The sequence below is a fragment of the Oenanthe melanoleuca genome, chromosome 27 (assembly GCF_029582105.1).
Source record: "Oenanthe melanoleuca isolate GR-GAL-2019-014 chromosome 27, OMel1.0, whole genome shotgun sequence".
NCBI classification, from domain to species: Eukaryota; Metazoa; Chordata; class Aves; order Passeriformes; family Muscicapidae; genus Oenanthe; species Oenanthe melanoleuca.
In genome coordinates, this window is record NC_079360.1 from 3,731,836 (window position 1) to 3,757,135 (window position 25,300).

General features: G+C 66.7%; 2 protein-coding genes across 2 annotated transcripts; one reads left to right on the forward strand and one right to left on the reverse strand.

Annotated features, from left to right (window-relative positions):
• The first annotated feature begins 340 nt into the window (after positions 1 to 340).
• Positions 341 to 1,902, forward strand: GJD3 (gap junction protein delta 3). Its single transcript, XM_056511741.1, has 2 exons — positions 341 to 374; positions 642 to 1,902. Exon 2 carries the CDS (start codon positions 649 to 651, stop codon positions 1,366 to 1,368), a length of 720 nt encoding a protein of 239 aa, XP_056367716.1. The 5' UTR covers positions 341 to 374; positions 642 to 648; the 3' UTR covers positions 1,369 to 1,902.
• Positions 1,903 to 2,235: 333 nt separating this feature from the next.
• RARA (retinoic acid receptor alpha) lies at positions 2,236 to 24,680 on the reverse strand. Its single transcript, XM_056511739.1, is given in 11 exon segments — positions 2,236 to 2,575; positions 2,577 to 2,713; positions 2,716 to 2,862; positions 4,673 to 4,831; positions 4,972 to 5,176; positions 5,253 to 5,429; positions 5,515 to 5,675; positions 6,510 to 6,651; positions 6,743 to 6,891; positions 17,629 to 17,916; positions 24,476 to 24,680. Coding segments are annotated over 10 exon segments (1,530 nt in total). The 5' UTR covers positions 17,807 to 17,916; positions 24,476 to 24,680; the 3' UTR covers positions 2,236 to 2,500.
• Between the last annotated feature and the right edge of the window lie 620 nt (positions 24,681 to 25,300).

The window sequence follows — 25,300 nt, forward strand, 5'->3', positions numbered from 1 at the left end:
CCCAGGCTCTGATGGGTCAGGGAAGTGATACCAGCATGGGGGAGCTTCTGGGGGCTGAGTGCTGCAGCCTGGGGACCCTGAGGCTCTGTTGGTTTGGGAAGGACAAAGTCTGGGGACATTTCTGCACTGGGAGGGCCACCACCCCTCTCCCAACCTGTGCCCTGGGCAGGGCAGCTTTTGTCCTTGAGCCCTACCAGCACTGCTGAGCCCTTCCCTCCCTCCGGGCGCCCCTGCGCCTGTCCCTTTAAAAGGACTCCAGGCGTGGCTGTGGGACCATTATTCCATCCCAGCTGGACAGAGACTGGACAGTCCGGGACAGCCCTGGACAGCCGGCGCCAGCAGCGCTGGCACACCGTGGACCGCAGCCTCCGCAGGTACGGGGCTGTTGCGGGGGGTCACAGCTCAGCCAGGCCGAGCTGTGCAGGGCGACAAGGGATGGGGAATCTGCTGGTCCTGCTCCTTGGTGTCCATCCCTGGGGGAGCGAGCCCTGAGCACAGCGGGTGCCTGGGGACAGTCCCGCCAGGGCTGAGCTGGGCTGGCAGTGCCTGGGCACCCTCCCGCGAGCGGGTGCGTTTGGGAATGGAGGGAGGATGGAGAGGTCCGACCCTGCGTCCCCCCAGCACTGACCCCGCTCCCGCAGCGCGGCCATGGGCGAGTGGGGCTTCCTGAGCTCGCTGCTGGACGCCGTGCAGGAGCACTCGCCCATGGTGGGCCGCTTCTGGCTGGTGGTGATGCTCCTCTTCCGCATCCTGGTCCTGGCCACCGTGGGCAGCGACGTCTTCGAGGACGAGCAGGAGGAGTTCGTGTGTAACACCCAACAGCCGGGCTGCAAACCCGTGTGCTACGACGCCGCCTTCCCCATCTCCCACTATCGCTTCCTCGTCTTCCACGTCGTCGTGCTCTCGGCGCCCGCCGCCCTTTTCGTCATCTTCGCCGTGCACCAGGCGGCCAAGCCGGGGCGCGGGGGGGCTCCGGGCCAGCGCGCCCGCCGCCTCCAGCCCTTCTACGTGGGCAGCGTGGTGGCCCGGATCGCGGCCGAGCTGGGCTTCCTGCTGGGCCAGGCGCTGCTCTACGGCTTCAGGGTGCAGCCGCTCTTCGTCTGCCGCCGCCGGCCCTGCCCGCACCGCGTCGACTGCTTCGTCTCCCGCCCCACCGAGAAAACCGTCTTCATCCACTTCTACTTCGTGGTGGGGCTGGTGTCGGCGCTGCTCAGCCTGGCCGAGCTCGCCCACCTCCTGCGCAAGGGGCCCCCGGCGCGGCCCGGCTGCTGCCCCCGGCCCCAGGAGCGGGGCGCGGCTCCGGGGCAGCCGGCGGGGGCTGCGGAGGGACCCCGCGGTCCCCACCCGCGGGGGGACCTCACCGTGTGACCGCTGCCACTGCTGGGACCGCTCTCAGCCCCGATCTCCCTGCCCCAGAGGGGTCTCGGCCCTGGTCGTGCCAGGGAACCCGGGCCGGGCCGGGCTGGGCTGTGCCCCGCTGCCCCCGGTTCCTGTTGTGGCCGGCGGATGGGCCTCACCCGGCAGCTGCTGGAAAAAAAATACGGACAAAAAGAAAACAAACAGGTCCCATCCCCGCACAGTGGCAGGAACACCCCTAACACCCCAGCCCAGCACGAGGGGACAGAGCCGCCCCCAGACCTTGTGCTGGGAGTGGCACAAATGCATCAGGGCTGGTCCCTGGCATAGGGGAACGTGACTGTGGCCTCAGGAGTGGGAAGAGCTTTAGAGGGTTGGGAGGGACCCCAAAGCGCTCTGTCCCAGCTTTTGGGGATGACCAGACAGGGAGAACAGTATGGGGAAGGGTCTTGGGCTGCCCTCCTGCAACAAAGAACATCCCCCCTCAACCAAGACTTGGGGTGCCACAGCCTGACCATCTCCTCCCCACCCCTGCACCCCCTCCTCCCCTGGTACCCCCACAAGAATAACGAGCCGGGCACTAGAATAAATAAACTTTATTCTGGAGCCAGCCCCCCCAGTCCCCCCTCCCCGTCCTCCCCGTGCCGGCAGGGCCGGGCCCCTCATCCCTGCGGGGCCGGGACTGGCACCACCCTGTGCCCCCCGCAGTCCCCTCCCCGCCTGGGGGGCCGGGGCAGGGCCCGCCCGGTGCCCCCCGACTCTAAATCCACTAAAATCTCAACAACAACAACAAAAAAAAAAAAGAATTTAATAATAATAAACCGTGTGCCCCCCCCCTCCCCCGGCAGCGCCCGCCGTGCCCCCTCCACCTGCACAGGCCTAAAAACCCCTCCAAACTTTTACAAAGGTTTTAAAACGTATTTATAGATATTTATAGATATTTATATATATATACTTTGCTTTCTTTTCTCTTTTAAATGACTCTGCTTCCTCGGCGTGCGGGGCTGGCCGGGCCCCCCCCCCGCGGACGGCCGGGGCGGGGTGGGGGGGGGGGGGGGCGTGGCTCGGTGGTCGCGATCCCGTGGGTGCTGGTGCTGGTGGGGCCGGGGGCGTCCCCGAGGTCCCCGCGCCCCTGAAATGTGACTCAACCAAGGCGCTGGGCCCGGGGCTGGGGGGTCCCCGCGGGGGGGGGGGCTGCCGAGGAGTCCGCCCCGGGTGGGGCTGCAGCCGGGCCGGGCGCAGGGACTCCCCCCGTGCCGGCGCCGGGTCTGTCCTGGTGCGCGCCGGGCGCGGGTCACGGCGAGTGCGTGGCCGGGCTGCTGCGGTTGGAGCTGGGCGAAAGGCTGGGGCTGCAGCTGCCCGGGGGGGGCCCCAGGCTGCCCCCGCGGGGGCCGCCCCCCTGCCCCCCCAGCGTGTCCATGCCCTCCGAGTTCTCCAGCATCTCCTGGATGAGCGGCGGCATCGAGCCCGGGATCTCCATCTTCAGCGTGATCACCCGCTCGGCGCCTGCGGGAGGGGCGGGGTCAGCGGGGTGATGCCACAAGCTGGCAGTGCCAGAAGGGCATCCTGAAACTGGCACCCCCAAATGGCGCCCAAAAAAACCCAAAATGGCACCACCAAAATGGCACACTAAAACCTGCACCCAAAAAATGGCACCCAAAAAACCCCGAAATGGCACCACAAAAATGGCACACTAAAACTGACACCCAAAAAATGGCACCCAAAAAATGGCACCCAAAAAATGGCACCCAAAAAAATCCCAAAATGGCACCACCAAAATGGCACACTAAAACTGGCACCCAAAAAATGGCACACTAAAACCTGCACCCAAAAAATGGCACCCAAAAAATGGCACCCAAAAAAATCCCAAAATGGCACCACCACAATGGCACACTAAAACTGGTACCCAAAAAATGGCACCCAAAGAAACCCAAAATGGCACCATCAAAATGGCACACTATAACCTGCACCCAAAAAAACCCAAAATGGCACACTAAAACTGGCACCCAAAAAATGGCACCCAAAGAAACCCAAAATGGTGCCACAAAAATGGCACACTAAAACCTGCACCCAAAAAATGGCACCCAAAAAATGGCACCCAAAAAAACCCAAAATGGCACCACCAAAATGGCACACTAAAACTGGCACCCAAAAAAACCCAAAATGGCACCACCAAAATAGCACACTAAAACCTGCACCCAAAAAATGGCACCCAAAGAAACCCAAAATGGTGCCACAAAAATGGCACACTAAAACCTGCACCCAAAAAATGGCACCCAAAAAATGGCACCCAAAAAAACCCAAAATGGCACCACCAAAATGGCACACTAAAACTGGCACCCAAAAAAACCCAAAATGGCACCACCAAAATAGCACACTAAAACCTGCACCCAAAAAATGGCACCCAAAAAACCCCGAAATGGCACCACAAAAATGGCACACTAAAACTGACACCCAAAAAATGGCACCCAAAAAATGGCACCCAAAAAAATCCCAAAATGGCACCACCAAAATGGCACACTAAAACTGGCACCCAAAAAATGGCACACTAAAACCTGCACCCAAAAAATGGCACCCAAAAAACCCCGAAATGGCACCACAAAAATGGCACACTAAAACCTGCACCCAAAAAATGGCACCCAAAAAATGGCACCCAAAGAAACCCAAAATGGCACCATCAAAATGGCACACTTAAACAGGCACCCAAAAAACGGCACCCAAAAAATCCCAAAATGGCACCATCAAAATGGCACACTAAAACCTGCACCCAAAAAAACCCAAAATGGCACACTAAAACTGGCACCCAAAAAATGGCACCCAAAGAAACCCAAAATGGTGCCACAAAAATGGCACACTAAAACCTGCACCCAAAAAATGGCACCCAAAAATCCCAAAATGGCACCATCAAAATGGCACACTAAAACTGGCACCCAAAAAACCCTAAAATGGCACCACTGAAATGGCACCCTAAAACTGGCACCCAAAAAAATCCAAAATGGCGCCACCAAAATGGCACACTAAAACTGGCACCCTAAAAAGGCACCCAAAAAACACCAAAATGGCACCCCCAAAACCAGTACCCCCAAAATGGCATCCAAAAAGTGGCATTGCCAAAACAACACCCTGAAAGCATCACCCTCAAGCTGACACCCCCAGCTTTGCTTCTCCCTGGGCACTGAGGACAAGGGACATGGTCACATCCCCAGCATCCCTGGGTGTGTCCTCTTCTTCATCCCCTCTGGAGGATGCTGAGTGACCCGGATCCCCCAGTGTCCCCTGGACACTCCCTCAGGACCCAGAGCCGCAGGAGCCTCACCCTTGGCGCTGATGCTGCGCAGGTCTGTGATCTTCATGAGCATCTTGGGGAACATGTGGGGCTTGTTGGGCCTCCTCTTCCTCACGTAGATCTTCAGTGCCTCCAGCAGTGGCTCCTGCAGCTTGTCCACCTTGTCAGGCTGCTCCAGGTCCTGGCGGTCTGGGGAGGAGGCACACAGCGGTTGGGGGGGAACAGCACATCCCCTTTGCCATGCTGTGGGTTCCCAGCTCCCACCACCTGGGCTTTCCTTGCTCAGCCCATGGGGCTGCAGCGGGGGTCCGGGGGCGCTGGGCACCCACCTCCGCAGATGAGGCAGATGGCGCTGAGCAGCCCCGTCTCGGCGTCGTCCATCTCCAGCGGCAGCAGCTGGTTGGCGAAGGCGAAGACCAGGTCGGTGAGGGGCCCGAACCCCGCGTTGTGCATCTGCGTGCGGTTCAGCGTCAGCCCGTCCGAGAAGGTCATGGTGTCCTGCTCCGGCGTGTAGCGCGTGCAGATCCGCAGGATCTGGGGGGGCAGAGGGCGGGGGCTCAGCCTGCTGTCCCCTCCCCGCCCCTGTCCCCGTGCCCATCCCCCTGCTCACCAGGATGTCGAGGCAGGCGGCTTTGAGGAGGGTGATCTGGTCGGCGATGGTGAGCGTGGTGAAGCCGGGGAGCTGCTTGGCGAACTCCACCGTCTTGATGATGCACTTGGTGGACAACTCGCTGAACTTGTCCCACAGGTCGATGTCCAGGGACACGCGCTGCTCCGAGCTGTTGTTCTGCGGTGGGAGGTGGGGGATGAGGGCACGGGGGGGTGCCACTCTTCCCAGCCCCCCAGGACCCCCGGGACCCCTCGATACTCACCGTAGTGTATTTGCCGAGCTGGCAGAGCGCGGGGAAGGTCTCCTGGTGGGCTTTGCGCACCTTCTCGATGAGCTCCTCCACCTCAGGTGTGATGATGTAGCTCTCCGAGCACTCCGGCTTGGGCACGTCCTTCTTCTTCTTGTTCCGGTCATTGCGGACGGCTGCAGGAAGGGCAGGGTCAGTGTCACCGTCACCTGGCCCCAGTGCCACCCAGCCCCTACCCCACCATGCTCTGGCTCTCAGGGCAGGATGGGAACCTGCCACCAGCAGTGGGCTCGGGGTAATGAAAAGCTCCCAGGAGGCCATCAGCCCCACAGATTCTTTTAAATAGCCCCCAAGTCATTAGCAGCAATTAGACCCTGCACCTCTGGGGGGTCCACACCCCTCACCACTTTTGCTCTGCAAAGCCAACACATCAGAGAGGGACCCCAGGGACAGAGAATGGCAGCTGAGCCACTGTGCTGGGTGAGGGGCACAGGAGGGACCCTGGGGGTGGCAGCTGGGAGGAGCCCCTGCAGGGATCAGCCTCTATGGGCTGAGAGGGCCAGGACGCCTCTTAGGTGCAGTGTGAGCCCCTGAGATGCTGAACCCCTCTGGCAGCTCCTAGGCCCCCAGGCTCTGCCAGCTCCTCCCAGGGGTCCCAGGCCCCCAGGGGTTGGCAGATGAGGCAGGACTGAGGGAGGCAGCTGTGCCTCAGCAGCCCTACCCCCCTGGCACCCACCGCGGGGGCACAGCCAGGCACCATGACAACTGCCAGCGGAGCAGGGAGGCCTCTCAGCGTCATTTATCTCTGACATTATCAATCACGGGTTGCCAGGGCAACTGCCAGGCTGTGACACAATCCCAGGGGGGTCCCCATCCCCCCGGGCCTTGCTGGGATGGCCCATCACACCCAGAGCCCCCTGACCAGGACACCAGGCTGGGTGATCCCATCTCTCTTCACCCCTGTCCCCATCCCCACCACCATGCCCATCCCCATTCCCATCCCCACTCACACTCCTTGGACATTCCGACTTCGAAGCACTTCTGGAGCCGGCAGTACTGGCACCGGTTGCGCGTCACCTTGTTGATGATGCAGTTCTTGTCCCGGTGGCACGTGTACACCATGTTCTTCTGGATGCTGCGGCGGAAGAAGCCCTGGGGACCCCGCACGGCCCGGTCAGCGCCTGGCACGGGGACCCCCAGCACCCCCAGCGCCCCGGGGAGCCGTGGGGCAGGCGGGGCTCACCTTGCAGCCCTCGCAGGCGCTGACCCCATAGTGGTACCCCGAGGACTTGTCCTGGCACACGAAGCAGGGCTTGTAGATGCGGGGCAGGGGTGGGGGCGACGGGGGGCTGGGCACGATCTCCTCCGAGCTGGTGCTCTGCGTCTCCACGGCTGTGGGGGAGAGGTGGCACTCAGGGCATGGAGCCCCCCAGGTAGGGACCCCCCCCACCCTGCACCCCACAGCTGTTCCCCAACTCCAGGGCAGCCCCAGCCCTGCACTGCCCACCCCGGCCCTGGCGCCAGGTCGAGCGGGGCCAGCGGGGAGAGGACGCGTGCTGGGAAGATGCAACGTGACATTTCCAGGTCACAGAGACGATGTGGAATTCAGGCAGACAAAAAAAAAAGGAAAAAAAAAAAAAAAAAAAAAGCAAAGAAAAGGGCTGGGATCCCAGGAGCCCCCAGCCCAGGCAGCACTGCCAGTGGATGGGGGGATGGAGGGTGCAGGACCAGCCTGGGAGGGCCAGTGCCACACAGTCACTCACACGTGTGGGGACATGTACAGTGTGACACCTGTACGTACAGGGTGACACCCACATGTACAGTGTGACCCCGTATATACAGGAGAACCCTCACAGCCTGAGGGCCACCCACCATCCTCAGCCAAAGCATGGCCCCCCAGGAGTGGACAGGCACAGTGGCACCCAGCTGGCACCCCCAGGTCCCCCAGTGGAGGACACCCCCAAGGGCAGCACTGTAACAAGCAGACCCAGGTCCTGACAGCACAGGGGACACAGCCAGTACCTCTGCACCCCAAAACCTCATGGAACATGCTTGTCCTCCTCCTGCACCCCAAAACCTCGAGGTATGTGCCTCTTGCTCCCCAGGACCCTGCCGGAGGTGCCCAAGTCCCCCAAGTCAAGCCCTGGCCCCTGCCCTAGAACAGCCCGGGCAGGGGGAGGGGGTTCAGTAAAGTTAGGGTGCACCCCTGGATCTGGGGGCTCTCAGCACACTTGGGGTGCACCCCTGGCACAGGGGGGGCTCAGCGCAGTGGGGTGCACCCCTGGCATGCAGGGCAGGGGGGTTCAGCACGGTCAGGATGCACCCCTGGAGCTGGGAGGGGCTCAGCACAGTCGGGGTGCAGCCGGCGTGGGGCGCAGCCAGGCAGGGGTTAAGCGCTCCCCGGCTGCTCCGGGATGTTTGCGAATGTTTTTCTGCAGCGGAGCCAAGCGAACCAGTCAAACAGGATATTAAAGGCCAGGCCCGGCGGGGGAGCCCGGCCCCCCCCCCCGCCCCGCCGGCCCCTGCACCCCAAAAAGGGCCCCACGGCCGCCGGAGTCCCCCCGGGGCCGGGGAGCTGCGGGGAGCCCCGGCCGGCGACATCAGCCCGGGGAAGGGGCCCCGGTAGAGTGGGGGGCTCTGGGGAGCGAGGGGTGGGGGTCCCCTGCCCGGCAGTGCCACGGGTCCCTCGCCGAAGGCCACGGGATGGGACCGGGGAGGGGACAACAGGACAATGCCACCCCTGACGCTTGTCCCCAGGCGCCAACGGGGACGGGGAATGTGCGGGGTGTGACAGGAGCGAGCGGGGCAGGGTGAGGAGTAGGTGGGGTGGGATTTGAGGTCACGGAAATGAGAGTGTGGGGTGGGATACGAGTGTGCGGGGTGGGATACGAGTGTGCAGGGCACAAGGGGAATGTGTGAGGAGGGATGTGAGGGCACGGAGGTGATCGTGCGGGGTGGGATATGAGTGTGTGGGGCACCGCGGGAGTGTGCAAGGTAGGGTACGAGCGTGCGAGGTGGGGTACGAGCGTGTGCGCCGGGCTGGGAGGGTGCAGGGAGGGATGCGAGTGTGCAAGGTGGGATCCAAGGCTGCGAGGTGGGACGTGGGCGTGCGGGGTGGGACACGAGGGTGCGGGTGGGACACGGGCGCGGGGGCGAGCGCCGGGCAGAGCTCCCAGGCTGAATAAATCACCGCTGCCACTCGAGGGAGCGGAGCCATTAAAGTGACTGAGCGAACGTCGTCTATAATTTATCGCCTCTTTTATATAATTTAAGAACTTCCTCGTGGAGAGCTGCACTCACAAAACGCGGATTTGACAAGATTTTGATGTGCTGGATGCGGAGGGGGGAGGGGACCCGGCTCCCTCCGCGTCCCTGCGCTGGCAGAGCTGCGGCAGCGCCCCGGGAATCCCCTGCCACCCCCGCCACAGCCAGCGGTGCCACCGCGGAGGGGACACGGGCACAAGCACAGCCACCAGCTCCCCAGCACGGCACCATCAGCTCTGGGTGCCCCTCGAGCACCTGGAGGGCACAGAGCAGCACCCAAAGGTGCTGAGCAAGGCAGGATGGGTGCCAACCTCTCCTGCTGGAACAGGGCTGGGTGACGGGGAGCAGCTGGGGACACGCGGACCCCAATGGCCAGGCTCATCCCGTCGCCCAGCCCCCGCAGCAGGGGGGACCCCGCTGTCCCCCCCGGCCGAGGCAGCGCAGCCCGGCTCCAGCTGCAGACCAGATGCTGCGGCTCCGCCAGATCCCGGGTGAACGCCGAACGCGCCGCCCCCGCCCGCGGCCCCGCCGGCTGCTTCCTGCCCGCGCCGGGGGACCCCGGGGCACCCCGACACCCGCACCCCCGCCCTGGCGTGGGAAACGGCCTGCGGGGACACCCCGTGTGCCAGTGCCCGGCGGGGACACACACCGGCCTCCGCGCCGCCACCACCCCGCCGTGGCTGCGGGACAGACCCGGGCCGGAGGAGCGGGAGGATGAGGATGGGAGGATTTGGGGGGAGGGGGGGATTTGAGGGGGGAGCCCCTCGGGGGTCGCAGACGGGGTTACGGGGGTCCCCGCAGCCCGGTGCGGTGGCAGCGCCGTGCCAGGGGTCACAGTCCCCCACAGGAGGGTGGAAGCCCACCTAGGGCTTCCCTGCGGATGAGAATCCCACGTGCCCCGAATTCCTGTGCCTCTGCAGGAGAAGGGGGAGGGAGGGAGGGAGGGAGGGAGGGGAGAGGGTGCTGGGAACCCTGAGCTGTTCAGGTGCCACCGGCCACGGGGCTAAGGCCACCGGGCACCGCCTGGTCCCCACGGGGTATCCAGCCCAGGACCCGGTGTGTGACCCCTGCCAGCACCAGGACCTGGCGTCCCCAAAACCCCGACACACCCATCTGTGACCCGCAGCTTACACAAAGGCCATGTGAGGCCACCCTGTGTGCCCAGCGGGGGGGGTGCCACGCAAAATCCAACCCCACGTACCCCTCTCGCACCCCCACAGCACTCCAAAGACCCCCAACAGCACATGGCTCCACAGGGGCAGGGGGTTCCCACTGTTTTGGTGGGCTCCTACAAGGTTTTCCACCAATCTCAGCAGCTGCCTCGTGCCTCCGTTTCCCCAGGGTGGCAGCCCCGGTCCTCTCTGGGGGTGTGGGTGGGCTCCCCGTGCCCCCCGAGCAGCTCTGGCTCCTATGCCAGCGCAACACGCCCCGCCGGGCAGGGCAGCGCCACGCTGGGCTAGCAGCCAGCGCCGCGGGGCCAGCGGGCACAGCCGCAGCTGGCTCTGAGGAAACTGAGGCACAGCACGGCTGCCCCGACACCATGAGCCCTGCCCGGGCTGGCACCCCCCGGGCTGGGGACACACGGCACCTCGTGTGACGTCGGGAGCGGGGCACAGAGCCAGGGAGTCCCGCCAGCGCCCGCCGCCCACGCGCTCGCCAGGTCACGGTCACCACGACCAGAGCCCCGAGGTGCCCCAGCCAGGGCAGGGGACCCACGTTCACCCAGCGCTGCGGGGAGGGGACTCCGGCCCCGGCAGGGCTGGGGGGAACAGAGAGGGGACAATGATCCCCAGCTGCCCTGCTCAGGACAGTCAGAGCCCGGCACTAAGGGGTGGCACCAGGGACCCCCCCTGCCCACCCTGCCTCGGGGGCAGCCCCCACCCCTCAGAGAGGCAGCGGAGCCCCCGCATGTCCCCGGCGCAGACAAAGGCCCCTCGGCCGCGCTCGGTGCCAGCGCAAAGGTCGAGCGGCCCCGAGACAATGAGGGAAGAGAGACGGGGGTCCCGACCACACACCCTTTGCACAGCGCCGGCCGGGCACCCCGCCACGGATCCCCGCCCTTAGCGGGGTGAAAGTCCCACGGAACCCGGCAGGACTTTCCCTGGGCCGTTGCGGTGGCCCCTGGGTGCCAGGACACCGGCTGCCCACAGCGGGGGCACGGGACTCCTCCGGCCGCCCCCCAAACCTCACTCGTCCCCCACACCGTGGGCACAAACCGCAGCAGGGCTCCACATCCCGGAGGGGGAGCAGCTCCCAGGCTGGCCGGCACTTCGGGGGCGCTGCCCGTGTCCCCCGCCGCCCATGCCGGTACGGCGGTGTCCTCACGCCCTCCGTGACCCCCCCGCACAGCGCATGGGAACGGGGGGACACCGGGCCGTGACCCCTTCAGGGACACAGGGCAGGGTCCCGCCGGCGCGAAAACTGGCTCGGCCGCACATCCACACCCAGAACCCCCCAACCCAGGGGGACCCCCCATCCGCGGCAGGGTGGGGGCCCAGACTGGGGCTCCCCCGCGCCTGGGCAGCAGCGGCGGCTCTGTCTGTAGTTAATTGGATTTTCCCGGAGCCTTTATCAGGAGAGAGCGAAATTCCCGGTGGAGCCGGCTCTGCCCGGACGCCGCTGTGGGAAGAGGGGGGCGGAGAGGCGACCCCCCCGCCCCCCTTCACCGAGCTCAGCCCCGAGGTTCCGACCGCCCCCGAAATAGAGCAGGGGGTGTTTAAAGAGCCGGTGGCTTCTGCGCATGGAGCGGGTGGGGAGGAGGCTGAGGGGGCTGAGCCCCGCACTCTTCCAGGACCAGCACTCAGCTCAGCCCCCCGCCCACGGCCAAGGCCCCCGCACCCCGCACCCATCCCCGCAGCCCCCCCCGCACCCGCCCGGGTTTCGGGGCCGCTCTCCCCGGCCCGATGCGACGGAGGGGGAGCCCGTCCGCCCCCGGTGCGCAGGTACCTACAGCGGCCGGAGCTGCTCCACGGCGGGGGGCGGCGGGGGGGGCAGCCCCGGGGGCCCGGCCCGTAGAAATCCATGCGGAGGAAGGGGCCGGGGGGCAGCCCCGCCACCGCCGCGCCCTCGTACATAGCCCCGGGGCGGCGGGGGCGGCTCCCCCGGCCGGGGCGGCCCCGGGCGGTCAGTGCCCCCCCCCGCGCCCCCGGGGCGCCCCGCGCCGCGCTGCCATCGCCCCGCGGAGCGGCCCCGCCGCTCGCTCCGCGCCCGAGCGGCGGGAGGAGGAGGAGGAGGAGGAGAAGGAGGAGGAGGAAGAGGAGGAGGAGGCGGGGGGAGGGGAGGAAGGCGCAGCCCCGCCGGCTCTGCGGCTTCGCCAGCCCCGGTCCCTCCCGGCACCCGCCGCCTCCCCGCGCTTAACCCGCTCCGCGCCGCAGCCGCACGCGGGGGGACACGGACACGGGGCACGGACACGCGGGGAGGGCGCACGGACACACAGGAGAGAAATGGACACGCGGGGGTCTCACGGACACAGGACACGGACAAGCACATGCAGGAGGGGGGGCACGGACACCGAGAGGGACACAGACATGCAGGGGGGTAACAGACGTGGTAGGGGCACGGACACATGAGGTGACACGGTGGAGAAATGGACACACGGAGAGGGCACGGACACGCGGGGGCAAAGGGACACGCAGGGTAACACGGACATGCGGACACGCGGGGGCAGCGCCACGCGGGAGCGAAATAGGGAGGGGCTCAAGGCGGGGCTGGGGAGCCCGGGGACTGCCCGGCGGAGATGACGGGGGCCCTGGGGGTCCCGGGGGGGTCCCGGGGGCTGCCCGGCGGCCGCGGCTCATTTGCCTAATGGCATGCGGGTGAACTGCGGGTGAACCCGCGGGAAGGGCTCACCTCGGCCTGACCCTCGGCCCCCACGTGCACGTGTGTTCATGCATGTTCCCAGTGCATGATGTGTCTGCACCCCTGCTGCAGCAGGGCTGTGTGTGCTCCCAGCACACAGACACATGGAGAGGTGCATGAGCCTGTGCAGGGCAGCCTGTGTGCACACACGTGTGTGCATTCATCCTGCACACACACAGAAGTGTGTGACACCCGCCGTGTCCCACCGAGCACGGGAGCAGCTGAGAATGTGAGCACACGTGTGTGTGCACAGCCCACTGCATCTGTGTGCGTGTGCACAAGTGTGTGCTGGCCTGTCACCCGTGCAGGACAGAGAACCATGTGCCACCACTCCCCACCACACCATCCCTTCACACCACCCTGTGCTGGAGCTGACACTGCAAACCCGGGGACCCCGAGCGGTGACAGCGCTGCCAGCGCAGAGCGGGGACGGTCACACGCCAAGGACAGGCCCTGGGGGTGCCACTTCCCAGCGCTGCAGTGATCTCCCTGCTGCACAGCGGGCACGCCACGGCATCCACACTGCCCTGGCCCCACGCTGCCCTAGCCCAGGGGTGCCCTTGGAGGGAGAGGAGCCCCGCTGACCCCCCAGCTGGGGCTTGCCATGGGCAGGAGGAGCACACACATGTGCATGGCTGGACATGGATGGGAGGATGTGAGTGCTGCCATGCACATCTGCATGTCTGTGTGTGTGTGGCTGTGTGTGTGTCTCTGTCACTGTGTGTGTGTGTGCATGTGACTGTCCTGTGTGCATGTGTGGCTGTGCACACGTGTGGCTCTACGTGTGTGGCTGTGCATGTGTGCATGTCTATGTGTAGCTGTCTACATGTCTGGCTATCTCTGTGTGTGTGGCTGTACACGCATGTGCATGTCTGTGTGTGGCTGTGCACATGTGTAGCTGTATATATGTGGCTGTACATGTGTGCATGTCCATGTGTGGCTGTGCACGTGTGGCTGCCTCTGTGTGCGTGTCCGTGTGTGGCTTTTCATGTGTGGCTGTACACGCATGTGGCTGTACATGCATATGCATGTCTGTGCATGGCTGTGCATGTGTGGCTGTGTACATGTGTAGCTGTGCACGCGTGTGGCTGTCTCTGGGTGCATGGCTGTACATGTGTGGCTGTCTCTCTGTGCATGTCGGTGTGTGGCTGTCCGTGTGCGTGTCCGTGTGTGGCTGTACATGTGTGCATGGCTGTACATGTGTGGCTGTCTCTGTGTGCGTGGCTGCACATGTGTGGTTGTACACACATCTGCATGTCTGTGTGTAGCTGTGCACATGTGTGTCTGTGCACGCATGTGACTGTCTCTGTGTATGTGGCTGTACATGTGTGGCTGTCTCTGTGTGCGTGTTCATGTGTGGCTGTCTCTGTGGCTGTACATGTGTGCATGGCTGTACATGTGTGCCTGTCTCTGTGTGAGTGTCCTTGTGTGCCTGTCTCTGTACATGTGTGTCTGTCTCTGTGTGTGTGGCTGTACATGTGTGGCTTTACATGAGTGCATGGCTGTACATGTATGTGTGGCTGTTCATGTGTGCCTGTCTCTGTGTGCGTGGCTGTACATGTGTGGCTTTACATGCGTGCATGGCTGTACATGTGTGTGTGGCTGTACATGTGTGCCTGTCTCTGTGCGCGGCCGTGCACGCGTGTGCGTGTCCCTGTGTTCGTGCGGGGCTGCGCAGCGCGGCAGCGCCTGTTTAAATAATAATGGCAAGTCGGGGCTTTGCTTAGCCAGCAGGTTTCGAACAAAAGCCCAGCGCTGCTCCAACTTCCTGCAGCGAACATGACAAATGTCTGCTCTGACTCATTTACCAGCGCTGGAAAGAATGTGGCTGCGATGGAGGGGACGGAGGGGACGGCGCAGGGGACGCGGGCGGTGGCACCGCGCGGCCAGGCCGCCCCGACGGGCAGCGCTTCCCATCCCGCATCGCTTCCTGCACCGCTTCCCACATCCCTTCCCGTCCCGCATCCCCTCCCGTCCCGCGTCGGCGGCAACAGGAAGAAACAGAGATTAAAAAAAAAAAACCAAAACAAAAACCCCAACAAAACCTTAATTCCAGAGCCAAGAGGAACTGGGCGAGGGGACACCCCGCACGCAATCCCACAGTGTGAGGGGGGACGGGGACACCCCGCCCTGAGCCACATCCCACCAGCAGCCTGGGGACACGAAAACAGGGCCCTTCCAGCAACACCCCCAGCTCCGCATCCTCCCGGCCCCACTCCCTGAGCGATGCTCCGGGGAAACAGAGATGCCTCCAAAAGGCTGATGGAAACCCAACCCTACAACCCATGGGGGCCCCACGGAGGAGCCCCCCGTGCCCGGAGAGGATGGCTTTGGGACCACAGGGTCACAGTCCCCACGGCCAGGGATGTCCCACACAAACCCCCCCAGCCCAGCGCGGGGTGCTGGCCGCAGCCCTTCCCCCACCGCCGCGCCGGCACCTCGGGGCCCCGCAGTTCCCCCCCCGGGCCCCGCAGCCCCCCTCTCGCCCGCCCACTTCAAAAGACCCCATTTATCCCCTTCAGCCGCTTTTGAGCCCGGCGAATTCCCGGCTGGAGCAGGCGGCTCCCCCCGGCCCCTGACAGTGATAGAGAACCTCCGCCTAATGGGCTTTCCCAGGCTGGGGGCCCAGCGCCTCATCAATCTTCCCCGGGCAGGGATGGGGGGGCCGGGGGGGTCCCCAGCACCGCACCCCGCGGGGCTCCCCGGCCACTGCCCTGAGCGGGGCCCCCCGGCCCCGCCGCCCCCCCCGCCAACCCCCGGCCCCCGGCCTGCAGGGAGCACGTTTTGCTCATTAATTTTTAAAAATTAATTAATTACGGGGCGCTGCGGGGGAGCGGCTGCGGCGCGAGGAAACCGGAGCCAGCGGGTAGGGTGACAGGCCAGCCCGGGCGCGGGGCCCCCTGTCCCGGCAGCCCGGAGCGGGGCCGGGGGGGCTGGGCTGGGGTCCCGCTGCCCGCAGCCAGCCTGGGAACCAGGGCAAGGGAGGGTCTGGGGGGCGGCTGCACAGGGAGCCCCTCACGGACCCCCGAGACACGGCACGGGCCAGCACTGGGCAAGGGGAGGGGACTTGCAGGGACAGGCAGGCGCCACGGAGCCCCCAGGGATGGGGATGAGGGCACAGGCACAAGGCAGCGCTGCCACACGCGCCAGCACGCGTGTACACACCTGGCACAGGGACACGGCACTGCGTGTGTCACCAACACACAGGCACAGAGGGCACTGACACGCACGTGACACACGTGTGCATGCTCCACACAGCCTCAGCTGTGCACACACAGGCACTCACACACACACACACACACGTGTGACACACGTGTGCATGCTCCACACAGACCCAGGTGTGCACACACATACACGTGTGACACACGCATGCACACCCTGCCAGCCCCAGGTGTGCACACACAGCTGTGCACACACATACATGTGTGACACACGCGTGCACACCCTGCCAGCTCCAGGTGTGCACACACACACACCAGCACTGCCAGCAGAACACAGTGCCATGGACACACATCCAGCCCACAAGGGTACACACGTGTTCATCCATCATGGGAGCACACACGTGCCCACACGCAGATCCCCATCCCAGCACCCACAGACCCGCTGGGCTGCCCAGTCCAATCCCAAATCCCAGGAGGGGCATCTGCACCCCCAGTAGGGCCAAGCCCAATCAGCCCCGGGGCCGTGCAGCTGCAGCACATCTGGTGAGGGCCGGACACATGGTGAGGAGGGGGTGGCAGCACCGGGCCCCCCCAGGCGGGACACAGACACCGGCACCTCCCTGCAGCAGGACACCACGGGACACCAGAGTATAGCAGGACCTACCCAAACAGGCTGTGGGGATGCTACGGGAGGGGCAGCGAGACATGGCGCACTCACCCTCTGCATCTCTCGGGCACCCAACAGGGAAGGCCAAGGGGAAACTGAGGCACGATTCACCAGTCGGCCACCCGCCCCAGGATACCCTCCAGCCGTGCCCACAGCCCTGTCCTCAGTGTCAGGGAAGGGGGGGACACAGGCGGCCCCCCCAGCCTGTTCCCACACGCCCGGAATGGCCCCAGAGCCAGCGCGGGGGAGTGGCCCCGCCCGCCGACACCCAGTCGCTGAACTGGTCCCACTGGGTCCCACCGCCGCCGGGGCGGCTCCGGCGGGGGACAGCACCCAGGGCCGGCCCTGCCCGGACCTGCACCAGCCCCCGGGGCCAAGGACGGGCCGGGGGGGCCCCGCCACACCCCGACCCACGGGGTTCTCCCCGGCAGCGGGCGCCGCAGGGCACTCATGTTGCAGGGAACAGGCACCCAGCACTGTGGGGCCGGGGTGAGAAGAGGTCCAGCAGTCACCCCACGGCATCCAAGACAGCGTCCAGGGAAACTGAGGCACTCTGAGGGGCGCTGGTTCGGGGGCACCCCGGGTGGGAGCCCAGCTCCAGCGGCTCCCAGCTGCCGTCACGGCAGGCGGTGATTACTGGGGCCGTGATGGACGACCCTGTCACGGGGAAATGGAACCAGGAGCAGCCGCGATGATGATTGTCCTCATCGCCTTCATCGCCTCCCCCACGGCGGCCCCGCCACCGGCGAACAAAGAGCCACCATGGGGACACAGCACCCACCAAACCCGCTGGCAGCCAGGCTGGTCACAGTGAGGGACAGGGACACCCTGGCCAGCACCCGTGGGCTGTTAATAACCAGCATATAAAACAGCCACTAACGAAGGCAAGTAATGACACAACCCCACCAGGGCCACTGACCACTCCCTTCCTCAGTTTCCCTAGCAGCAACACTCACAGGGACACATGGGGAAAAGCACACAGCACTTGCATTATGGAATCCCCAAATCAGCTCCCCACAGGTGTGGCAGGGAGACTCTTCCCTCACCATGCCACTGCCCCTGGGACACGTTATGGACCAGCCTGGGATCGGCACCCACATCCCACACTGGGGACAGAGCCTGGCCCAAGGGCATCCCCACACACCCCTCCAGCTCTGGGGTCCCACTGGGGGTACTCACTGGCAGGTGACGGGGTGCTGTATCCACTGACGGGGAGCTGGTGCTGGATGCCGGCCAGGGTGCTGGGCGGAGAGAGCCCCCCCAGCATGTGTGGGAAGAAGAAGGCGTAGGGGGGCACAGGGTAGCCATTGAGGTGCCCCCCGCCCGGCGTGGGGCAGGAGCTGCTGTTGCTGGCCATGCTGGGGTCTCCGGTGCGGGGGGCTCTCAGGCGCGGGGTCCCGGGGGCGAGCAGAGCATGGGGCCCGCGGGTGCCCTGCTGCCGGGCTGTCCTCACAGCTGGCGCTGGTCCTGTGGGGGAAGCAGAGAGGGGCATTAACAGAGGGGCTGGGACCACTGACCCCCACTCCGTGGGGTCACCCACCAGCCGTGCCTCAGTTTCCCCAGCCCCCCCAGGGCCACATCCCCTGCCGGCCCCAGGAGGGCGCAGGCGGCCGGGACTGGGGCTCCATGTGGGATTAACGCCGATCCCCCCGATTAACGACACTGGGACGGCGGCACCGGCAGGCGCAGCTCGCTAATCCCAGCTTAGCTGAGTGGGGGGGACAGGGGGACGGTGTGGGGACGGTCTGGGGACACTGTGGCCCCATAGGGCACCCCCTCCAGCCAAAGGGCACACCATGACCCCAAACCTGCTCTGCCAGGACAGGCATGGAAGATGGGGCACACTGCAGGGCCTGGGGGCAGCAGCCCCTGCCCCAGCCTGGGGGGTTGCAGGGCAGCTGGGGACAAGGATGGGGGGGGGGACACGGGCACACTGGGGTCCCCTGAGGACAGCGGCTCTGCTCCAGGCTGGCTCTGCCGTCACGGCCACGCGCCCACTCCGCTCCCTGCGCGGATCCCGAGGGGGCTCAGCCGCCCGGCCGCAGAGGGAGGGGGCTCAGCACCGGGGGGCTCAGCCAGCCGCAGGGCTGGGCCGTGCCCATCGTGACGCAGCCCCCGCCCCACGCCATGTGCCATGTGCCACGTGCCAGGCCGTGCCGGTGCCGGCAGCTCCCACGCCAGGCTGGTGGGCACGGACCCCTCGGGCCTGGCCAGTCGGGGGGCGGTGGGAAGGGGGGCGCGGGGCTTTCACAATCCCAGGCTGGCTGTTTATTTAAGTGCTGGCGCGGGGCCCGGCGGGGGCTGTTTATTTGCCGAGAGTGCTGGCTCCCGGCCCCGCGGAGGCGGAAAAGGATCCAGAGGAACAAGGCTGGGCCGCCCGGCAAGGCGCTGGGGAGGGGCCGGGATGGGCATGGCCCTGCCCGCCCCCCCAGAACCCAGCTGGGTGCACGCACTGGAGGCAGGACCCCCGTTCTCCCAACTCACACCAGCACCCAGTGACCCAGCGGGAAGCACCCATGGGGACACCATGGGGTCCTGTCACCCCTGGAGTGGGCACCCATCAGTGTCTGGGTGAGGGTCACATCTCCCCAGCACATGGGGGGAATTCCCACAGGCATTGTGCTGGACACTGGCTCAGCATCACACTGGGGACAGCCCTTGCATGGGGTCCACACACAGCACTGCAGAGACCCCGGCTTGGGGTGTAGGGGGCTGCCCATGGCCCCCCCACCAGGCCATGGCCCCCGAGTTGTGCTGGCCAGGGGGAGCCAGGGGAGGGAGGCGCGGGAAGAACTGTTTATGTTTGCTGGTGCCAAGTGCTTGCCGGGCACCACGCCAGCCGTGCCGGGGCCCAATTACTCAACCCGCTCAGGCCCCCCCCACGCCGCCGGCCAGGGACCGAGCGAGGCCAGCGCCGCCGGGCTGGTCACCGTGCACCCCAGTGACCCCCCTTCCAACGCTCCACATGGCCAGCAGGGGCCAGGAGCGTCTGGGGATCATGGCCAGCCTTGCTCCTGTGGGTCCTGGTGGGCACGAGGAGCTGCTGACCAGAGGAGCTCCCCAGGGACCATGTGCTGCCACAGCCCCCACCAACAGCTGTTCTGCAGCTAGGGGGTCGCGGGCATCCCAAATGTGGGTCCTGGGTGTCCCAAATGGGGGTCCTGTGTGTTCTGACTGAGCTGCATTCCCAGAGCCCCCCAGGTCAGCAGAGTGGGGCCAGGGGCGGTGCAGCCCCTCAGCAGGGCCCATGCTCACCCGCCCCAACGCCTTTTCCTCCAGTCCCCGCAGGAGCTGGACGAGGCCCGGAGCTTCCTGGAATCCAGAGCCTCATTCCAGCCCCGTGGAAAACGTTGCTGCAGGGCCCGGGCCAAATCCAGCCACGAGGAACCTCCCACCCAGGCCGGGGGTGGCCCCCGGGAGCGGATGGACAGACGCACGGACACGCAGATTAGACTATTCCCAATGCCAGCAGCAATGGGGCTAGATGGGGACATAATTTGGGGGGCCATGGCTGGTGGGGGCACACAACTGGGGTGGGACACGGCTGCCCAAGCCACCATCCCACTGTGACCCCAAAGAGCACAAAGCCCTCTGCAAAAATGTGTGCACACCCAGACACGCAAGCAGCACAGGCACGGTCCCCCAAAAAATCACTTCCTAAAAAACAGCCCCCCAGTGTGACCCCCCCAGGCTGGGTTCAGTGCCCACAGCCACCTCCAGCACAGCCAGCATCAACCACAGAGCAACCAAGATCCCACCAGGATGGCCACACCACAACACCCCCTCCCCAGTGACCACCCCAGCCAGCTACACCTCCAGCCCACCCTGACACCCCCCAAAACCCCTGGAGCAGCTCCCCAGCCCCGAACCGTGTCACAGCCCCAAACCCAGCTGTGCTTCCTGTCGGGGCACACGGCGATGGCAGCGCCAGCGCCCGGATGTGACACGCCGGTGAGCGGGGGCACCGCCCTTGCACCCCCGGCACGGGGGGCCAGCGGGGGGCCAGGGGCCCGGGGGTGCCTGGGGGTGCCTGGCAGGGCAGCGGGCAGTGGCCCAGCCCTTCCTGTCACGCCGGCGGGCACCGTGCTCCAGGCCGCAGCTTCCCCTTGCCACTCTCGATTCCCAGGCGGACAGGTTTCAGTTCAGTCCTGGCCCTGTTGTCACAGCCCCTGTCACCCCAGACTCTCTCACCCTGCTTCCCTGCCACCCTAGAGTCTGTCACCCCATTGACGTGTCACCCCATTGACTAATGACCCCATTGACCTGCCACCCCAAGCTGCCATCGCAGGGTTCACCACCGCAGCATCCTGCACTCCCCAAATCTGGCAGTGGCTGCTGTGTACGTCCCCCACCCACCCTCACCAGAACAGGCAATGGGGACCCTCCTGGTGCCAGGCTGCCCCCACGGCGTGTGGGCAGAGCGGGGTTGCCGTGCTGGGGTGCGGGGGCACAGGATGGCAGCCTCTGGGCAGGGCAGGAAGCGCCTGCGGAGCCACTGTGGTTGCAGCCTGCGGTTTCCTCGCTGGCAGCAGAGCCAGCCCGGGGTGGCCTCACACGCGAGGCCAAGTGCCTGGCTGCCCCCCGCTGCCCCCCGCCACCACCGGCCCCTCCGGGCCCCCCCGGGCGAGCCAGCGCTGTGCAGGGGTGGTGAGGTGCCCCTCTGGCAGGGCTGCTGAGAGAGACCCTCTCCCCATATCCCCCGAGCTCTCCACGGTGAGTCACCGTCACGTTTCTCACGTCCCCGGGCAGGCGTGAATCATGCCCAGCCTGCGGCACGGCCGGAGCCAGCGGCACACACTCGGCCAGGCAGTGTGTGCTGCCGGAGTTGGGGCTGCTGGGAACAGGAATCTGAGGATGCTGAGGCCAGCGCAGACCCCAGGACCTACATCCTACTCCCCAGGGCCAGCAGCCGACCCAGAGGCTTGCTCAGCCCCACCACAGATCCCTGGGCAGCAATGGTGTTCCTGCATCCCAACACCAACTGCACGATACACCAAACCACCACCGCTCCCCCAGCACAGACACAGGGAAGGGGACACCACACTGGCCATGGGGACACTGTGCTGGCAGGGATGGTGTCCATGGAGGCACATGGGCAAGCCAGGGAGTCACTGCTGGCCCTGCAGTGTGGGGTCCTCACCCCAGCACCCCACATCTCGCTGCCGCCAGGAGCCACAAACTGAAATTCCACCTGTTGCGGCCGGGCCGACTCCGGTTACGCCGGGAACGCGCCGCTCCGGTTACACCTCCCGCACCCAGCACCAGACACGCCATTCTTCTGCGGGAACAGGTGCCCCGGCCCCCGCCACGGCCCCTGGGATGGCCACAGCTGTGCCACACCACCACCAGCACCGCTCCGGCCTGGCTGCACCCTGGGTGCCTTGAGAGCAGCAGGCCAGTCCCAAAGGTCCAGCATGACCTGCTGCCCTCACAGCACCCTGGGGACACACCCCACACCCACCACTGCCTGCCATGGAGGGGACATCCCCCGGTACAGCCAAATCCCCACCCTGCATCCCAACCCTCAGGATGAAAGCAGGCGCACGGCTCACGGTCGCAGAGCGCCCCATCCCAGTTCATCCCAGTTCCCCAGGGGCTCCCGGGATGCAGGGGGATGGTGCCCCGGCAGCCACTCGCGGCAGTCCCGGTTGTTTTTAGCCGAGGCTGCGGCGGCAGCCGGCGCCCTGGGAATGGCGTGCCGGGAACAGCGCGGCCCCAGACAGCCCTCGCTGGCTCGGCGACAGCCGGCAGACAAGTGCAGCTGGCACGGGGCCGCTCGGGACACGGCGCGGGGGGACACGGCGGGCAGGCGGCTGCGCGACACCCCCGGACACCGGGATTTGGTGGCACGGTGCCCCCGGCCTGGGCAGGCTCCCGGGAGCACAGACCTGATGTACCTGGGGGGGGCCAAACCGCTCGGTGCCGCAGCCACCGCGACCCACCGCATCGCGCCCAGGCTGGCTGCGGGCGGGCAGGCAGCCGGGTGCCGCTGCCACGTCCCCTTGCCATGTCCCTTGTCACTGCCTGGCAGCCGGGGCTCAGCGGGGACAGCGGAGGCCACGGCGGGCGCACGCGGCCCCTCGCCGGGCCCTGCCACGAGCCACCCCCCGCTAAGCCGCCTCCAGCCGCAGGGAGATTAACCCATTTTCCGTAATCAGCACATGTGTCACCGCAGATATGATCGCACCCCCCGCACCCGCTGCGGCCCCCCCGGGGCTGGCGCTGCCAGGGGGCCCTGCGGCACAGGGGTGCCCCATGCCATGGGGCACCTTGAGGCTCCAGGCACGCACTGCAGGGGACTCACGGTTCCCCCAGCTCTGACGTGCTGCAGCAGCGCCCCAAAAAGGGCTTGGGGGGACCCCAGAGCTCAGCCACCCCTCTTCATGGCAGCAGTGACATCGGCGCTGGACATTGCCAGGACAGCTCCAGGCTCAGGGCACTGTGGCGCAGGGCACGCGCGGCCAAATGTGGCACGTTGTCACACCAGAACCTCCTGGATATAAATAGACCTGGAGCGGCGGGATGGTGAATCCCAGCGCCGCAGGGCAGGCGGTGGCACAGCCGTCCCCAGGCTCCGCGGCCGCGACGCCGCTCCTGCCACAGGGACCAAGCGCGGGGACACGGAGGATGTGCGAGGACAGCTGGGTGAAACCAGGCGTCCCTGTGGGATGGAGCAGCCACAGGCACCAGGCAGCGCCGGATGAGGCGCAGGGCACTGCCCGGCTCCTGCCATCCCACTGTTGGTGGCCGTGTCACCTGGGGGGACCGTGAGCAACGGGCAAAGGGGGCAGACACCCACCGGGAGACCCACGGGCATCCCTGGTGCGAGCACCCACGGGAGCAGGCGCATCCTCGAGACGCAGCAAGGTCACCCCCAAGGGCAGGGTGGGGGCCCACCGGTGACATATGGCCCGGGAGCAGTGGCCGCGGGGCCGCTAAGCCACCGAGCCGTCACCCGCTAATCCCGGCGCGGGGACGCGGCGGGTGCTGCACCCGCAGCCACCAGCCGGTGCCTGCCCGGCTCCCCGGGGCGGGGGGACCGGCTTGGGGAACCCCCACATCCCCCCCAGCGCCCACCGCGCTGCGGGGCGGCCCCTGCCACCAACGAGGTCAAAGGTCAGAGGCACAGATTTGGGGGACAGAGGCACAGATTTGTCTCCGCACCGGCCCGCCCCAGCCTGGGGTGCTGCTCCCGGTCCCCGGGGGGGTCCCCACTCTGTCGGGGTCGAACACCCAGGGGACAGCACCCCCCACCCGCCCACCCCCACCCAGAGCCCGCGGGGGCTCCGCCGCCCCCGGCCCGGCCCCGGGCAGCTGCCGCGGAGGGAGGCGGCGGCCGCTGGTCCCTTCCCCGGCCCCGCCGCCCCCCGCCCGGCTCCCCCGGGCCCCCCCGCCCGCCGCCGCCCTGTCAGCCGCGCAGAGCGATGGCTTCCTCCGCCCGCCGGCCAGGAAACGGCGCAGACGCCGCTCCCGCCCCCCGGCCCCCGGCCCCCGCCGCCCCCCGCGCTCCCGGCCCCGCTCCCCCGCCGGGCCCCGGCCCCGCCGCACCCCGAAAAGGGGAAGCGGCCCCGGCCCCCCCCCCCCTCCCGCCGGGGGGGAATGTGGCTGCGCGCACCGGCGGCCCGGGGGAGCCCGGTAATCCCGGGGAGGTCTCCCCAGCACCGCGCTGTGTGCCGGTGGTCCGGTCCCCGGTGGGGTATGGAGGCTACCGGAGCCTCCCCGGAGCTCCGTCCCCGGGTGGGGGGGCAGCGCTGCCGCTCGGGAGCGCCCAGGCGGTCGGTACCGGGAGAGGGAACTCCAGCACCCCCAAGCCCAGTGTAGGAGGCAGAGGCCAAAGCCGCGATCCCGAAGCCGCTGCGGCTCCGGTGCTCCCGGCAGCCGCAGCCCGGCCGAGTCCCTCCCCCGCTGCGGGAACCCCGGGATCACCCGTTACCGGAGGGGGATCCCCAGAGGCGGTACCCGAGCCGCATCAAGACCCTCCTTCCCAACCCCGCTCCCACGGGTAGATCCAGAGCCCCTTCGTTACCTGCTCACGGAGACTCCCAACACCGAAATCCTTAAACCCGGGGAGTTCCCGGTGGTGGCTGCATGGCGGCGGCACCGGGAAGGAGCGGGGGGAAGGGGGGGGTTCGCCCCGGCTTAGAGGGGTGAGGGAGGGGTGGGGTGGGGGTTCCCGGGGGGGTTCACCGAGCGGCGGCCGCGGCCATTGCGAGTCATGTGCTCGCGGGGAAACTTTACCCGGGGCTGGGCCGGGCGGGGCGGCGGCGGCGGCGGCGGCGGCGGCGGCGGCGGAGGGCGGGGGGAAGCGGGATGAGGCCACGCCCCCATCCTGATGGCCACGCCCCCGCTCCGCCCCACCGACCAATGGGGCGCGAGCGGGGGCGGGGCGGGGGCGGGGCCAGAGCTGCTTTGTAACTCTTTGAAGTCTCCAGAAAGCGGAAGGGGAGAAAGTGGGTGCGCGCGCCGCGCCGGGGGAGGGGGGGGGCTCTTAAAGGGGCCGCGCACCGCCACCTCGGTGCCCCTCTTACCCTTCTTCCCCCCACTCTCACAGGAGGAGGTGCTCCAACGCCCCCCCCAGCCTGCTTCCCTCTTTTCTGCCTCTGGATACCCACACCCACCCCCCGGGTGGGGGACTGGGGCACACACATAAGGAAAAACACGGGGTGGGTGTTCCAGGGGTGCAGGGAAGAGATGGGAACACACTGGGGAGAAGAGGGGAGAGGGATGGGGAGTCCCCGAGCTGCGCCCCCAGGCTCAGAGGGGAAGGGCTGGGGGCACCTGTGGCACTCTGGGGCTACAGAATGCCTGTTCCCAGGGGGATTCCCTGCTCTGTCTGTCTGTCCCCAGAGAG

Excerpts from the sequence above, each read along its gene's own strand:
- GJD3 (XM_056511741.1), top strand. The coding sequence starts at position 649 with ATGGGCGAGTGGGGCTTCCTGAGCTCGCTGCTGGACGCCGTGCAGGAG.